Raw genomic sequence first — 16,554 nt, 5'->3', positions numbered from 1 at the left:
GAAACATCGATCAGCTGCCTCCCGCACACCCCCCACTGGGGATGTGCCCGCAACCCAGGTACATGCCCTTGACCGGAATTGAACCTGGGACCTTTCAGTCCGCAGGCCGACACTCTATCCACTGAGCCAAACCGGTTTCGGCAAATCAATGATTCTTTCTCACCATTGATGTTTCTATGCCAGAAGCCGGTCCATCCTTGCTGCTTGACACAGTCGCTGCAGGGAAGAAACATCTGCACAGCATATGTTTCAAGGGACCTGGCGTATATGGCATACTGTTCTTAATATGTTTGCTTACCTTCTTGGTGCTATGTGTTTTAACCAAGGTCACCTCTCCGAGAAAGGTTATTTCCCCAGGTAGGGATTTTTCCCTGAAGTTAGGGAGGGAATAAAACCCCTTAACTAAATGCCAGGCAGGTAGTTAATCACTTTAACTATGAACAATCACCCTTAAGCTACATAATCTTTACTACCTGGAATGGAGATAAGAAACGCCCTAAGCTTTGGAATAGAAATTGACAGGATTAAAAATCAACTGGTATAAATACAGATGTAACAAGACAATAAAACACAGAACTTGGCTGGAGATCCTGGCTAGAGATGCTGGCTAGGCTGCTGATCAACTGAACGCTGTCTCCGCTGTCTCCGTGTCATTCCTTCGCCCGCACTCGGGAGCCTCTCGCGGCCGTGCCCCCTGCCCGCGTCGCATCAGGTGGTTACGACCGGCCTGCGATGGCCGCCGCAGGGGGAGCCCATCTTCTGCGAGCCTCCTCCGTGGCCCTGGGCTGCACGGCCTGGCGGTGGCTGCTCCTCGCTGGAGCCCGAGTGGGAGCCGGGCGCCGGGAGGGAGCGCCGAGCCAGGCCTGGGCGGAGGCGCTGCAAGGCGGCCGCTGAGCCTGTCAGCCCTGGCGCGTGGCAGCTCAGAGGATAAAATAACAGTCCACTTTTTAAACCGTGACGGTGAAATACTAACAACCAAAGGAAAAATCGGTGACTCTCTGCTAGATGTTGTGATTGAAAATAATCTAGATATTGATGGTTTTGGCGCGTGTGAGGGAACCTTGGCTTGCACTACCTGCCACCTTATCTTTGAAAAGCACATATACGACAAATTGGAAGCAATCACTGATGAGGAGAATGATATGCTTGATCTGGCATACGGGCTAACAGATAGATCTCGGTTGGGCTGCCAAATCTGTTTGACAAAGTCTATGGACAATATGACTGTTCAAGTACCGGATGCCATGTCTGATGTCAAACAATCTATCGATATGGGCAAGAACTCCTAAGATAGAATAAATGGGAATATTTTCACAAAATGTTACCTATTTTTATAATTCTTCTTCTTTTTTTTTTTTAATATTTTTTTAATTGATTAAGATATTACAGCCGAAACCGGTTTGGCTCAGTGGATAGAGCGTCAGCCTGCGGACTGAAAGGTCCCAGGTTCGATTCCGGTCAAGGGCATGTACCTTGGTTGCGGGCACATTCCCAGTAGGGAGTGTGCAGGAGGCAGATGATCGATGTTTCTAGCTCTCTATCTCTCTCCCTTCCTCTCTGTAAAAAATCAATAAAACATATTTTTTAAAAAAATAAAAATTAAAAAAAAAGATATTACATATGTGTCCTTATACCCACGTTACCCCCTACCCCGCCCCCCCGCTCATGCCCTCATCCCCCCACACACCCACCCCCCCCAACCCCCCGTTGTCCGTGTCCATTGGTTAGACCTATATGCTTGCATGTAAGTCCTTTGGTTGATCTTTCCCCCTCACCCCCACCCTCCCCTACCTTCCCTCCAAGGCCCAACAGTCCAATCAATGCCTCTCTGTCTCTGGATCAGTCCCTGTTCATCAGTTTATGATGTACATTATATTCCACAAATGAGTGAGATCATGTGGTATTTATCCTTCTCTGACTGGCTTATTTCACTTAGCATAATGCTCTCTAGTTCCACCCATGCTGTGGCAAATGGTAAGAGTTCCTTTTTCTTCTTCCTTTTCTTAAAGAATACCTTTCAGCATTTCATATAATGCTGGTTTGGTGGTGATGAACTCCTTTAACTTTTTCTTATCTGTGAAGCTCTTTATCTGACCTTCAATTCTGAATGATAGCTTTGCTGGATAAAGTAATCTTGGTTGTAGGTTCTTGCTATTCATCACTTTGAATATTTCTTGCCACTCTCTTCTGGCCTGCATGGTTTCTGTTGAGAAATCAGCTGACAGTCGTATGGGTATTCCCTTGTAAGTAACTGAGTTTCTTTCTCTTGCTGCTTTTAAGATTCTCTCTTTGTCTTTTGCTCTTGGCATTTTAATTATGATGTGTCTTGGTGTGGTCCTCTTTGGATTCCTTTTGTTTGGGGTTCTCTGCGCTTCCTGGACTTGGAAGTCCATTTCTTTCACCAGGTGGGGGAAGTTTTCTGTCATTATTTCTTCAAATAGGTTTTCAATATCTTGCTCTCTCTCATCTTCTGGTACCTCTATAATTCTGATGTTGGTACGTTTGAAGCTGTCCCAGAGGCTCCTTACACTATCTTCGTATTTTTGGGTTCTTTTTTCATTTTGCTTTTCCGGTTGGGTGTTTCTCGCTTCTTCGCATTTCAAATCTTTGACTTGATTCTTGCGCTTCTCTGGTTTGCTGTTGGGAGTCTGTATAATATTCTTTATTTCAGTCAGTGTATGCTTACTTTCTAGATGGTCCTTTATCACACCATCGAGGGTCTCATTAGATTTCCTGTACATCTCATCAAGTTTATCGACAGACTCTAGAAGCCTCTTGAGAGACCTCAAAAGTGTGGTTCTGAACTCAATATCCTCCCTTGATAGTTTTGTCCTGTTTCTTTGTCTCCGTATTTTTTACGCTTTCTTGGTACACCCCCTAGTGGTCTCTGTGAGCAGTCTTGTTGTAGTTAAGCCTTGATTGTTATAGTTAATACTAGAGGGATTTGACCTCCAGGCTGACTGGCTGTGATAATCAGCTGTGTTTGCAGTGGAAGAACTTGTGTCCTCTAGGGAGGTGCTAATCTAGCCTTTGCCTGAGGCTATCCGGCAAATGCCTCTGTGCAGGGCTTGGGCAGGGCGGGTCCCACAGGATCAACAAGGCGGAGGAAGGAGCAGTTATGGCTGCTCTCAGTCCGTCCCCAGGGGCTCTGCCTCTCTGTCCCAGCAACCGCTGTAAACCTCGGAGGGACCGTAGCCAGACAGTCCTGCTTCTCCCGTTTGAGTCTGGGTCCCTAGAGACTCGCCCGGATCTGGAGCTCTGTGTATGAGGCTCCCTCTGGATTGAAACAGACAACCGCGCCCTCAGCCACCAGCCCGTGCCGAGCACACTCCGCACCTTAGTATTTTACTTCAGCACTGCGCCTCCTCTGATTCTCGGTTCCTCCTAGTTGTAGAACTTCCATTCAGCCAGCCTTCCTGTGGTTCTGGATGATGTCCGTTCCGTCTTTTAGTTGTATTTTTGAAGTGGTTGTTCGAGGCAGCAAACTCCGGCGTTAACCTATGCCGCCATCTTGGTTTCTCCCAAAAACCATTTGATTTTAGAGAGGGAGAGGAATGGGAGAAAGAAAGAGAAACATCAATTTGTTGTTCCACCTACTCATGCATTCATTTGTTGCTCCCTGTATGTGCCCTGACTGGGGATTGAACCTACAACCTTGATGTATCAGGATAATGCTCTAACCACTTAAGATACCCAGCCAGTGCTGCTCATAATTCTGAAAAGTTGGAAACAACCCAAAATATACACACACATCTATCGTCTACAATCTTGTTCAAGTGAATTTGGAGACTATCACTATCTGCAGCTGAAATATTTTATTTTTTTTAAATTTATTTATTTTTTAAAATATATTTTATTGATTTTTTTACAGAGAGGAAGGGAGAGGGATAGAGAGTTAGAAACATCATCGATCAGCCGCCTCTTGCACATCTCCCACCGGGGATGTGCCCGCAACCCAGGTACATGCCCTTGACCGGAATCGAACCTGGGACCTTTCAGTCTGCAGGCCTACGCTCTATCCACTGAGCCAAACCGGTTTCGGCTGAAATATTTTAGAAACAATCGCAGGCCCCAGACCTACTGAATCAGAATTTGCATTTTGACAGTTCCTTGGGGCATTTGTAGGAACATTAAAATTAGAGAAGCTCTGGCAAGGACATACACCGAAATGTCAGCAGTTCCTTTCTGGGGGGTGATGCTCCCTATTTTAAAGGCATTTTCTAGTTTGCTACGGTTGACATATATTTTCTTTCATAAGATTGTGTTTGTGGCAGAAAAGCACACCAGGCTGTGGTTGCATATGCCTGGACACCCAAGTCCTCTGGGAATCCCATCTCAGCCCCTCCTCCCCACACTCACCCAGACAGCCGCACATCCAGCTGTATTGTTGGGCCAGTAACCATAGCGCCGCGCTGAAATTATTCTGTTCCTTCAGCTGTTCACATACTAAAATAAGGGGGAAATACCAAAGAAATTATCCAGGCTGCAGTGCAGAAATGAAATGCAAATTGACATGATAATTATGGTTTGATTTATCTGTCTCCACTGGACTGTGAACTTTTTTTTCTTTTCTTTTTGAGGGCCTTCTGGTAAAAACCGGAAGACCTACTAGACAAATTCAAAAAGAACTTGTGAACGAAAGGGGCCACATGCTGACCTTATGAGCTCAGGAGAGGCCTGCATGGCAATTTTGCAGACTCAGAGACCTAAAGTAACCACAAAGGATGGTCTGAAATTAAACCTTAACTAAAAGCAGTTATGGTGGGCAGTTACGTTCTAAGCCGATATCTTCACTGATAAGGTCAACCTTTACCGTAACTGAGCCTATCTGTCTTTTTGCATCTAAGATAACATATCCTTGGGATATCTGGGTAACTTGTGACTTCCCTTTTTATGGAACCCCTGGGGCACAACCAGGTGTGCTGGGCCCAGGACAGATGCAGCAGATTCTTTCATTTATCCTGTTAAATTTTCCTGCACCCACCTAAGTATGTGTCCATCATTTTACTTTTTATCTTATCCTAGAGGTTTCCCTGCTTAGCTGAATCCCACCTCCTTAAATCTGTCACCAATGAATTTCATGTATAAATACGGATGTAACCCTGCCATTCTCCGGAGCACTATCTCAATTCGTTGAGGTTCTGCTTCTCGGCATATGTCGACAGTTTGGCTCAAATAAACTCACAAAAATTCTTTACAGGTTTCAATGGTTTTTTTACGTTAACAAACTGTAAGCACTGGACTGTGAATTTTTTTTTTAATGTTTTTATTGATTTCAGAGAGGAAGGAAGAGGAAGAGAGAAATAGAAACATCAATGATGAGAGAAAATCATTGATTGGCTGCCTCTTGCACACCCCCTACTGGGGATTGAGCCCACCACCCCCGAATGTGCCCCTGACTAATCGAACCCAGGACCCTTCTATCCACTGAGCCAAACCAGTTAGGGCTGGATTGTGAACTTCTTGAAGGCAAGGGGCATGTCTTCCTTGCCTCACAGCCTTGTCTGGCCCAAAGTAGGGGTAAATGTTTGCTAACTGGACCAAAAGGGAAGTGTTTGACCTGGCCCTACTCGAGAAGTAAATCTGACTGTGGGAGGAATTACAGCTGGAGCTGCCTGAGCAGTCACTCAGTCCTCAGAGCCTCCCCTCCCAGCTCCTCAGGAGGCCCAGCTATTGCTCTGACCCTGAGCCCACATCCCAGTCAGCTCTGGGAGGACTTCCCATCCCCAACCAGCTCCACTAAGAAGGCTCCTGCATCCACACCGAACCGCCTCTCCCTGATGAGCTGCATTTCTCCTCATCCCCCACACCAATGGTAGCAATGGCTCAAATGGAGACTTACCAGCAACATTTTTAAAATAAATAGGGGTCACCTAGAACCTGGACTGAACTTTGACCTGGGGGGAGGTTCTTGGCCCCAGAACTGGGATGCTCCTCAGTCTCCTCCCAAAGACCTGTGTCGCAGACTCCTTTCCAGGGACGGCTCCCTCCAGTCTCTTCGGCACATTTTCAGGGCATTCTCTGCAGTTGCTCTTGTGTAAGCTCCTATGTGGTCCTAAAGATTTAATCCAACAAACACACGGCATACACCTCTTACATGTTACATAATACCCGTTAACATTACTGTGCACTTCGATGTGACATACATTTTACCTGCATTGTTAAAATTTAATTCCCCCAACAGCCCTGTATAGTAGCTTGTGTTATAGCTCCTTTTGCAGCTGAAGACTAAGATTCAGAGAGGTCAAGCAGCTCACCCTAAGTCTCAAAGCTAGGAAGGGAGCAGAATCTAGATTTGAACCTGGATCTGTGTGACTCCAGAGCCTGAATGCTTTACTATGCAAACTGCAATCCATGTGGCTTCGTTTATCTATTCTTTTCACAAACAGTGTTCTGGGAATGTTTACTGAGCACTTGCTATGAACCAGGCATGCACAGCCAATGGACCCAATAGAGGAAAAACGAAGTCCCTGCTCTTAGAGGCTTAGTCTGTGGGAAACAGACATAAGTCACAGAAATCGTACACGTGTATAATTACAAAGTCGGATGCTCTGAGGAAGAGCGCCTGATGCGGTGAGAGCAATACAGGAAACAGGACGTGAGAGAGGCTGCTGCGAGGAGATGGTCTTTTGTAAAGGCCTTGTGGCAGAAGGGAGTATAACTCCTTATAGAAAAACAGCAGCCTAGCTGGCGTGGCTCAGTGATTCAGCGTCCACTTATGAGCCAGGCGGTCACGGTGTGATTCCGTCAGGGAACATACCCAGGTTATGGACTCAATCCCCAATAGGGACGTGCAGGAGGCAGCCGGCCCATGATTCTCTCTCATCATTGATGTTTCTCTCTCTCACTCTCTGAAGTCAATAAGAATGTATTTTTAAAAAACAACAACACAGAAATAAGGCCAGCATGGCTGGAGCCCAGAGAGCAAAGGAAAAATGGGGCAGGATGGGGTGGAGAGTGGGCAGGGGCCTGGGAGGCCAGGACAAGGGACTTGGGATTCACAGTGAGGGCACAGGAATTGTTAGAGGGTTTTCAAGAGAGCAATTAATTCAGCTTTGCTTTTTAGCAAGATCACTCTGGCTGCTGTTTGGAGAACAGATTTAGAAATAAAACAGATTGGTTGCAGTAGGCCAGGTGAAAGGTGCTTGAAGTGGGATGGTAGCGACAAAGGAGGTAAAAAGAGTAGAATTCAGTATATAGTTTGGAAGTAGGGCCAGAAGGTGTGGACATGGCTGCAAGAGAGAAGAATCAAGGATGACTGCACACCTGGACGTGTCCTGGTGCCTTTCCTGTGGTGGGGAACGGGGGGGTGGGGGGGGGACACGACAGATTTAGGGGAGGACCAAAGGACCAAGGGTTGGCTTTTGAGTTCTGAGGGTGCCTGTAATTGTCCAAGTGGGGAGACAGAGTTGTCTTTCTGAACACGAGTCAGGTGTTTATTTTAAACTCTTTAAATAAAAAATGCACAAATAGGTAGAACTTGAATGATGTCTTGAAGAATGGGTGGAATTTAGCCTTGAGGCGAAGGTATGTTGGTGGCTGAGATCAAAACAAAAACCCAACAGAACAGTTAGTGGAAACAAAGAGAAGGACTGAATGGGATGTAGAAACGGCCAGTGGGGCGCCTCTTGGTGCTACTCACTGGGGCTTTTTGCCTGTAACACTGAGCCATCCTCCCCAGCGCTGGAGAATAGAACAGCTAGAGAGAAAGGATATGTTTTTGTTAAACAGAGGAATCCAGGGTGTGCTTGTGGGTATGTGCATGTCTGGTGTAAACATTTTTATATTTATATTGTATTTCATAGGCTAGAAGGCCCTGGTCTTTCCCAGCTGACCTTGTTTGCAAAGCTGTTAGGCTGAACTCTCTATTTGCATGGACTGACCTACCTATTTGCAGAAGCCCCTCCCCACACCCTTCCCATTGAACCCGAGCAGGTCAGGGTGTGCCAACATGTCCCCGGTGCTTAGGGATCAAGGCTTTGCCTGCAGCTCACTGAGTCCCTTTGACCAGAGCCTCCAAAGCTCCAGAAAAAATGTTCAGCAGTTGGTGCCCCCAAGCAAAGTAGGAACGTGAGTGACCCAGAAGTGAAGGCCGAAGGCATCATTAAAGTATCAACACAACCCTTCCTGTTTGTTTACTCACTCAGTCCATCATTCATGCATTTACTCAACAGATATCCTCAGGCCCAGTGTTCATTTCAGGTTGCTTAACCTCCCTGCATCCCAGGTTCCTCAGCTATAAAATGGAGTCAGAAATGAAGCTCCATTCCCAGCTGACCTTGTTCATTGTGAGGATGAAGTGAAGGAGTATCATTTGTTCACTCAACAAGTACTTAGTAAGCTCATACAAAGAGCCAGGGCTGTCCTAAGTGGTGAGAATAGCGATGAACAAAACACAGAGCCCCGGCCTCATGGAGAAGACATTCGAATGGGTAGAAAAACAGAGTGTATAGCCTGGCCGGCGTGGCTCCGTGGTTGAGCACTGACCTATGGACCAGGATTGCTGATTTGATTCCAGGTCAGATCGTAGGTCCGGCTTGAGAGCTCAGTCCCCAGTGTGGGGCGTGCAGGAGGCAGCCAAATCACTGATTCTCTCTCATCGCTGATGTTTCTCTCTCTCTCTCTCTCTCTCTCTCTCTCTCTCTCTCCCTCTCTCTCTCTCTCTCTCCCCCCCCCCTTACTCTCTGAAATCAATAAAAATATATATATAAATAAATATATATATAAGTAAAGCATATAGTGGTGGTCAGGGAAGGTTTCAATGGGGAGGTATCTTGTCAGCAAGGCCCTGAAGGAGGTGGGGAGCAAGCCATTCACACATGTGATGGAATGAGGGTGGGAGAAGATTGTAGGCCTTTTTATGTGTATTCTTTCAATATTTATTTAGAAAGTTACAGAGGCAGTGGAAGAGCCCTTGGAGTTTAGGAGAGAGAAAGGCAGATGTAATGCCTGAGGGAGGGGAGGAGAGGAGGGAAGGGAAAGGCGTGGGCGGGCGTGCTCCCCAGAGGGAGAGCCCCCCTGGGCCATTACAAGGGCTTGGCCTCTATCCAGAATGATATGGAAGTCATTTGATGGTTTTAAAAGGAGTAACACGATCTGGCTTTAAGTATCCAAGAGTCACTGCTGTGTGGAGGAGATGGCAAGGGGCAAGGGCAGAAGCGAGAATTATCCTCATCAGGCTACAGAGGAGAGTGGCTGGGAGCAGGCTGCTGGCCGTGGTGGTGGAGGGATTCTGGAGGCAGCACAGAACCACACAAATGTTAATGTTAACATGCCAAAGGCACAATTCATAAAAGAAAAAGACTGATAAATTAGGCTTCATCAAAATTAAAAACTCTTGCACTTCAAAAGACACTATTAGAATGAAAAGACAAGCCACAGAATGAGAGAAAATATTTACAACTCCTCTATCTGATAAAGGACTTGTATCCAGAATATATAAAGGACTCTTACAACTCAATAGTAAGACAAACAACCTAATTAAAAAATTGACAAAAGATTTGAATAGACATTTCACCAAAGAAGATATGTGCATGGCTAATAAGCATATCAAAAGATGCTCAACATCATTAGTCATTAGGGAAATGCAAACTAAACCCCCAATGAGATGCCACTTCATACCCACTAGAATGACTATAATCAGAAAGACAGATAATAACAAATGTTGGCAAAGATATGGAGAAACAGGAATCCTCACATATTGTTGCTGGAATGCAAAATGGTACAGCCACTTTGAAAAACAGTTTGGCAGTTTCTTAAACAGATAAACAAATTTACTGTACAACACAAATTCCACTCCTAATTATCTAAACAAGAGAAATGAAAACATACATTTACACTAAGACTCACACATAAATGCTGATAGGAGCTCTGTTCATAATAGCAAAAATGTAGAAACAACCCAAATGTCAATCAATACTACAATGGGATACTATTCAACATTAAAAAGAAATGAAATACTGATGCAATACGAGTAAATCTCAAAAATATTATGCTATGTGAAAAAAAGCCAGACACAAAAAAGCATATTGTATGGTTCTATTTATATGAAAAGTCACATCTAGATAGACAGAAAGTAGACGAATGGCTGCCTGGGCTGGGAGTGGGAACAGACAGTGATTGTAATTGGGCACAAGGGATCTTGTCCAGGTGATGGAAACGTTCTAAAACTGGATTGGGTGATGGTTGCATGACTTGGTAAATTATTTAAAACTAGAGGCCCCATGCATGAAATTTGTGCACTAGGTGGTCCCTCAGCCTAGCCTGCACCCTCTCACAGTCTGGGAGCCCTGGGGGGATGTCAAACTGATAGCTTAGGCCCATTCTTAGTGCTGCCATGGAGGCAGGAGAGGCTCCTGCCACCTCCACTGCGCTTGCTAGTCTTGAGCCTGGCTTCTGGCTGAGCAGAGCTCCCCCTGTGGGAGCACACTGACCACCAAGGGACAGCGCCTGCATTGAGTGTCTGCCTCCTGGTGGTCAGTGCACATCATAGCAACTGGTCATTTTGACTTTCTATTGATTTGCATATTAGCCTTTTATTATATAGGATCATTACATTAGCCCTGGCCAGGTAGCTCAATTAGTTGGAGTAATGTCCAGATGCAGCAGGTTTGCAGGTTCAATCCCCGATTGGGCACATATAAGAATCAACCAACAATGCCCTGGCCCGTTGCTCATTGGTTACAGCATCCCCCCACGGACAGAAGGGTCTTGTGTTCCATTCCCGGTCAAGGGCAAGTACCTCGGTTGCAGGTTCCATCTTGGCCCCAGTCAGGGCATGTGTGGGAGTCAACCAGTGGGTGTGTCTCTCTCACATCAATGTTTCTCTCTCTATCTCTCTCTCTCTCCCTCCCTTCCACTCTTTAAAAACCAATGGAGCCTGGTCAGCGTGGCTCAGTGGTTGAGTGTCAACTTATTGAACCAGGAGGTCCCGGTTCAATTCCTGGTCAGGAATTGCGGGCTCGATCCCCAGTGTGGGGTGTGCAGGAGGCAACAGTTCAATGATTCTCTCTCATCATTGATATTTCAATCTCTCTCTCCCTCTCCCTTCCTCTCTGAAATCAATAAAAAATTTAAAAATAAAAATCAATGGAAAAAATATCTTGGGGTGTGGATTAAAAAGAATCAACCAACCAATGAATACATAAATGAGTGGAACAACATATCAATTTTCCTCTCTCTCATCAATTAAAAAGTAGTTACATTGCCCTAGCCGGTTTGGCTCAGTGAGTAGAGCGTCAGCCTGGGAACGGAATGGTCCCAGGTTCAATTCCGGTCAAGGGCACATGCCCGGGTTGTGGGCTTGATCCCCAGTGGGGGACTTGCAGGAGGCAGCCGATCCATGATTCTCTCTCTTCATGGATGTTTCTATCTCTCTCTCCCTCTTCCTTCCTCTCTGGAATCAATGAAAAAATATATATATATTTTTTAAAAAGTAGTTACATTATACCCTGTAAATGGGCCAATTTTATGGTATGTAAATTATACTTCAATAAAGTTTTTATAAAAAGAAAAATGTTAATAATAATGTAAACACCTTTTGTGTATATAAAGTATTTAATATAGGATCTGGAACATAATACGGCTGAGCACATATAGTTAACTTTGAAAGCCAGGAATACTGCCTTTATAATTACTGATGTAATGCTTACTGTGTGCTGGGAGCTGGATCAAGGGAAGCTCCAGGAAAGCATCGTTGAGGTAGGAGCATGGCATGTACTTTATGCCGTAATGACAGGGTTTTATCTCCAAATCTTGCCACCACCGCTAACAAGTCACTCTAAGAGGTGTTCACCCCTGTTTTTTCCCTTCATAGCAAGCACAACTGTTGTGGTTTTCTTTTTCTTTTCTTTTTTTAAAATATATTTTTATTGATTTTAGACAGGGAGAGGGAGAGAGAAAGATAGAAACATCAATGATGAGAGAGAACCATCGATTGGCCGCCCCCTGCACCCCCTTCCCCCCGCATTGGGGATCGAGCCTGCAACTGGGCATGTGCCCTTGACTGGAATCAAACCCGGACCCTTCAGTCTGCAGGCCGACGCTCTATCCACTGAGCCAAACCAGCTAGGGCTGTTGTGGTTTTCTTTATTTTGCTTGGGCACTTGTTTCAGGTCTGTCCTCCTCACTAGATTGTAAACGCCATGAAGTCAGGGAAGGGATTGTCCCACTCCTTCAGTGACGGTGGGCATTCAGTAACAGTGGGCAGGTGTTCCCGATAGGGTTCCTTCCTTCCTCATCCCCATGAATATGGACAGGATGCCGGGAGCTGCAGCAATCACCCTACAACCAGGAAGTGCATCCATGAGGGCCAAACCCAGGTTGTGAAGTATGACGGAGAGAGCTGGAAGGAGCCTGTATCTTTGGTGCCTTTGATGAACACTGAGACCCTGCCAATAAATGTCCCCCTTCCGACTTCTTACTACAGTACACGGAAAAGTAACTTTATGTTTGTTTAAGCCACTGTTGCTCGCGTTATTTCCGGCAATGAAACACATTTCTACGTGATACTGACAGCAAGACTGATGGGATGCTCTGGGGAGATTTTGTCCAGTGGAGGAAGATGGGCATGCGAACAAACCACAAACCCGTGGAACTCAAAGATGAGGTAACGGACCCGTGAAGGAGTTCCTAGCTCAGTGGTCGGCAAACTGCGGCTTGCGAGCCACATGCGGCTCTTTGGCCCCTTGAGTGTGGCTCTTCCACAAAATACCACGTGTGGGCGTGCACGTACAGCGCGACTGAAACTTCGTGGCTCATGCACAGAAGTCGGTTTTCGGAAAGGAGATAGACGAAACAAGTATACAAGAGGAGTGTGGATGGGAGAGTTGGAAGGGGTCGACCTCAGCGAACGTACCTCAATCAGATTGAGGACGTTTTTAGCAAAGGCCAGCTTAGGAGTACCCTAATTAAGTTAATAACAAAATACCTACCTATATAGTTTAAGTTTAAAAAATTTGGCTCTCAAAAGAAATCTCAATCGTACTGTTGATATTTGGCTCTGTTGACTAATGAGTTTGCCGACCACTGCCCTAGCTGTATACTGGTTTCTGGCTTACTAGTAGGTGATTGGGTGGGTGGCTGCCCCACTCGCTGAGATAGGAAACTTAGGTGGTGGAGTTCACTTGTGAGCTAGAGAGTAGTTTTTTATTGGGCAAGTGAGTTTTAGGTACTTGTAGGACACCCCGGGGGAGGAGTCTAAACTTAGGAGGATTTATGGATCTGAACTCAGGGGAGAAGGTTGTGCTGGCGTACAGGATGGGTGTCATCAGCGGGCATATGAGTGAAGCAGAGTGAACGTGTATTGAGCTCTTGCTTCAAACTTTATGCTGAGGGCTTTGTATCATTACCATCATCATCACCATCGTCATCATCATCATCATCCATCATCCAGCAGTGCAACTAACATTTACTAAGCACTTACTACATGCCAGTTCAGCGTCAAAGTGCTTTGCCTGCCTTATCCCATTTAATTCCCACAACCAAGAAAGGGAAGTACTGTTCAGTTTTATTTATTAGATGGTCTTGGGTCATACTGCAGTGAGCTGTGAAACTAGAAGCACCTAAGGAGACTTTGTAGCATGAGAGAAGAGGACAAAGGACACGGAGAACATAAACACGATTTTCTTTCTTTTTAAAAGAATTTAAAATAAAAATTATTAATCTTGTAATTAATTTAAAAACGAAGGTATCATGTTATGTACAACTTACATATTCAAAGAATATTTATTTTTAATTTTTAAATATATGTATATATTTTATTGATTTCAGAGAGGAAGGGAGAGGGAGAGAGAGAGAAACATCAATGATGAGATAGAAGCATTGATTGGCTGCTTCCTGCACGCCCCTCAACCTGGGCATGTGCCCCGACCAGGAATCCAACCAGGACCTACTGGTTCATAGGTCGACACTCAACCACTGAACCATGCCAGCTGGGCTCAAATAATTTTTATAATGTGAACACACCAGTGTAATAACCAACATCCAGATTAAGAAATAGTACATTACCAACACCCCCAGAAGCACTATTTATGCTATCCAGGCTTCCGTTCTCTTTGTCACCTACCCAAAGGTAACCACAACTTTGACTTTTTGCTTTGAATATCAACATTTAAGGAGTGGAAAAGGAAAGCTGAGCATAAAAAGGTAACTGAGAGCCCAGCCGGCATGGCTCAGTGGTTGAGCGTCAACCTGTGAACAGGAGGTCAAGGTTAAATTCCCAGTTGGGGCACATGCCTGGGTTGCAGGATCGATCCCTAGTGTGGGGCGTACAGGAGGCAGCCAATTAATGGTTCTCTCTCATCATTGATGTTTCTACCTCTCCCTTCCTCTCTGAAATCAATAAAAACAAATATTTTTTAAAAAGGTAACAGATAAACTGGTCAGAAGTGGGAGGATGTCAAGAGAACTTAATCTAAGCTCCACTTATCACACACACACACACTCTCGAGCACACTCCAGCTGAAGGCTGGTGATACAAAGTAGCACTGATTTTAGAAGATCTCTTTGGCAGCAGCAGGAAATGTAAGGAGATTATCATGAAGTAGATGGTAGTGGCAGCAGTGCTAGTAACTATATCCATGTGCAGGGCAGTGGAGTCTGTGAAGCGAGATGAATCTTGTGCTTGGTGGCAGCAGCAAGGACAGTGGTGGGTGATGATTTCATGCTATTCTCCTCATGCTATATGCCCCAAGTTGGGTTCTTCAGACTTAGCAATTTTGTGAGCTATCCAACATAATTTTTTTTTTTTAAATCCTCACCAAGGATATTTTTCTTCATTGATTTTTTTAGAGACAGTGGAAGAGAGGGGAGATAGAGAAACACTGGTGTGAGAGAGACAAGGATTCTTTGCCTCCCGCAAACGACCATGCAGGGAAACCTGCAACCCAGGTATGTGCCCTTGACCAGGAATCAAACCCACGACCCTTCAGTCTGTGGGCTGATGCTCTAACCACTGAGCAGCCAGCTAGAGCCCCAACATAATCTATAATAATAAAAGCGTAATATGCTAAATAGACCGGACAGCCGAACCACCTTCTGGACGAAGCCGGTGCTGTGAGGGCCGAGGCTGTGGGGGCTGAGCCAGGTCAAGAGAGAAAAACCTTATAATTGTGAAAAATGATTGGTTGACTACTTAACAGTCATTCCCTTGTCTTTCTGGAAACAGAACTCTGCTTTTTGGGAGTAGGAGGAGGAAGCATGGGATATATTATGTATGATTGGTCCAAGTCCATACCATTGTATGTAATACCATCCTTTTTAAAAAAAGGTATATTTTATTGATTTTTTACAGAGAGGAAGGGAAAGGGATAGAGAGTTAGAAACATCGATGAGAGAGAAACATTGATCAGCTGCCTCCTGCACACTCCCCACTGGGGATGTGCCCACAACCAAGGCACATGCTCCTGACCGGAATCGAACCTGGAACACTTGAGTCTGCAGGCTGACGCTCTATCCACTGAGCCAAACCGGTTAGGGCAATACTATCTTTTTTTGCCAGCATATATGAGCTCTCATCTACATAACAATCTTGCAAGGGTAGTATTATCTTTTCCATTTTACTAATAGGAAATTCCAGACTCAGAGGATTACTGGTTTGGAACACAAATCTGACTCCATAGCCCTTTCCAGCGCTCCTACAGCATTACTCATCCATGGATAATTTTGTGCAATTTTTATGACTGGTTGTGGGTATTCTACTTTTCTCTTTGACCCATCGAAGCGTCATGTACGCCTCCTTCCCCATCAATCTGGGAGCTCGATTAAGGTGACTCACTACCCCTCAGGAACTGCTCCTAAACTTCTAGGAATCTCCTCTCCTCCCCCGCCCCCCGCGTGCCTAAAGACTCCCAGGACCTCCTCCCCAAGAGCTGCTCCTAATGACCCCCAAATCCTCGCTCACTGGGGAACTGCTTTTTACTGACTCTTAAGGACATCGCCCCTTAGGGCTGTCCTAATGACCCGCAGAGCTTCTTCCCATTCAGGAGCTGCTCTCTTCAAGAAACGCCTGGGTGTGCCAGCGAATGAGGGGGTTCCCAGAGGACGGGACTTTCGGTTTTAAAACCGAGCCAGTCCCGGGCAAATCAGGACAAGTTGGTCACCTTACCAGGAGCTCCTAGACCTCGGAAGCTGCCCCTTCAGGGCTCCCAGCAAGCACACTTCTGCCTTAGGCAAGGGCCTTACAAAAGCCTCTGCCCACCCCTGCATAGAAGCATCCTGCAGGAAGCCCCTCGCCCTCACCCCTCCCCACTCCCCACGGCTAGGCACTCGCCTCTTTCTGTCCTCATTAGCTGGGGGCGGCCAGGCGCCCGCCTGCGATAGGCCAGCTCCGCATTCGGCGGAGATGCTCAGTGGCCGCGGTCCCGAGGCCCCGCGTTTCCTCCTGGCAACAGCCCGAGCGGGTGCTCATAGGCAGAGCCGACCGATACGCCCCGACTTTGGGGCGCTTGCAGCGCGTGCTCATTGGTTGTTTGAAGGCTTATAGTGGCCCTCGGATTGGCTCACTTTGTGGGGCGCTGTGCGGCTGCGCCGAGGCCGACTTTAGGGGGGGCGGGG

General features: G+C 46.0%; 1 protein-coding gene and 1 non-coding gene across 2 annotated transcripts; one reads left to right on the top strand and one right to left on the bottom strand.

The window, feature by feature from the left end:
• Positions 1–732: 732 nt before the first annotated feature.
• Positions 733–1,319, top strand: LOC139001750 (adrenodoxin-like). Its single transcript, XM_070403269.1, is given in 2 exon segments — positions 733–829; positions 832–1,319. Coding segments are annotated over 2 exon segments (555 nt in total). The 3' UTR covers positions 1,290–1,319.
• Positions 1,320–4,577: 3,258 nt separating this feature from the next.
• On the bottom strand, positions 4,578–4,639 carry LOC139004628 (U7 small nuclear RNA). Its single transcript, XR_011470484.1, has one exon. It is a non-coding gene; the product is annotated as a U7 small nuclear RNA (small nuclear RNA).
• Between the last annotated feature and the right edge of the window lie 11,915 nt (positions 4,640–16,554).

The sequence above is a fragment of the Myotis yumanensis genome, unplaced genomic scaffold, assembly GCF_028538775.1.
Source record: "Myotis yumanensis isolate MYYU_CA2020_CCGP unplaced genomic scaffold, mMyoYum1.0.hap1 SCAF_2, whole genome shotgun sequence".
In the NCBI taxonomy this organism is placed as follows: domain Eukaryota; kingdom Metazoa; phylum Chordata; class Mammalia; order Chiroptera; family Vespertilionidae; genus Myotis; species Myotis yumanensis.
The sequence above is the reverse complement of the archived record's forward strand: the minus strand, read 5'-3'. Positions and strand labels throughout refer to the sequence as shown.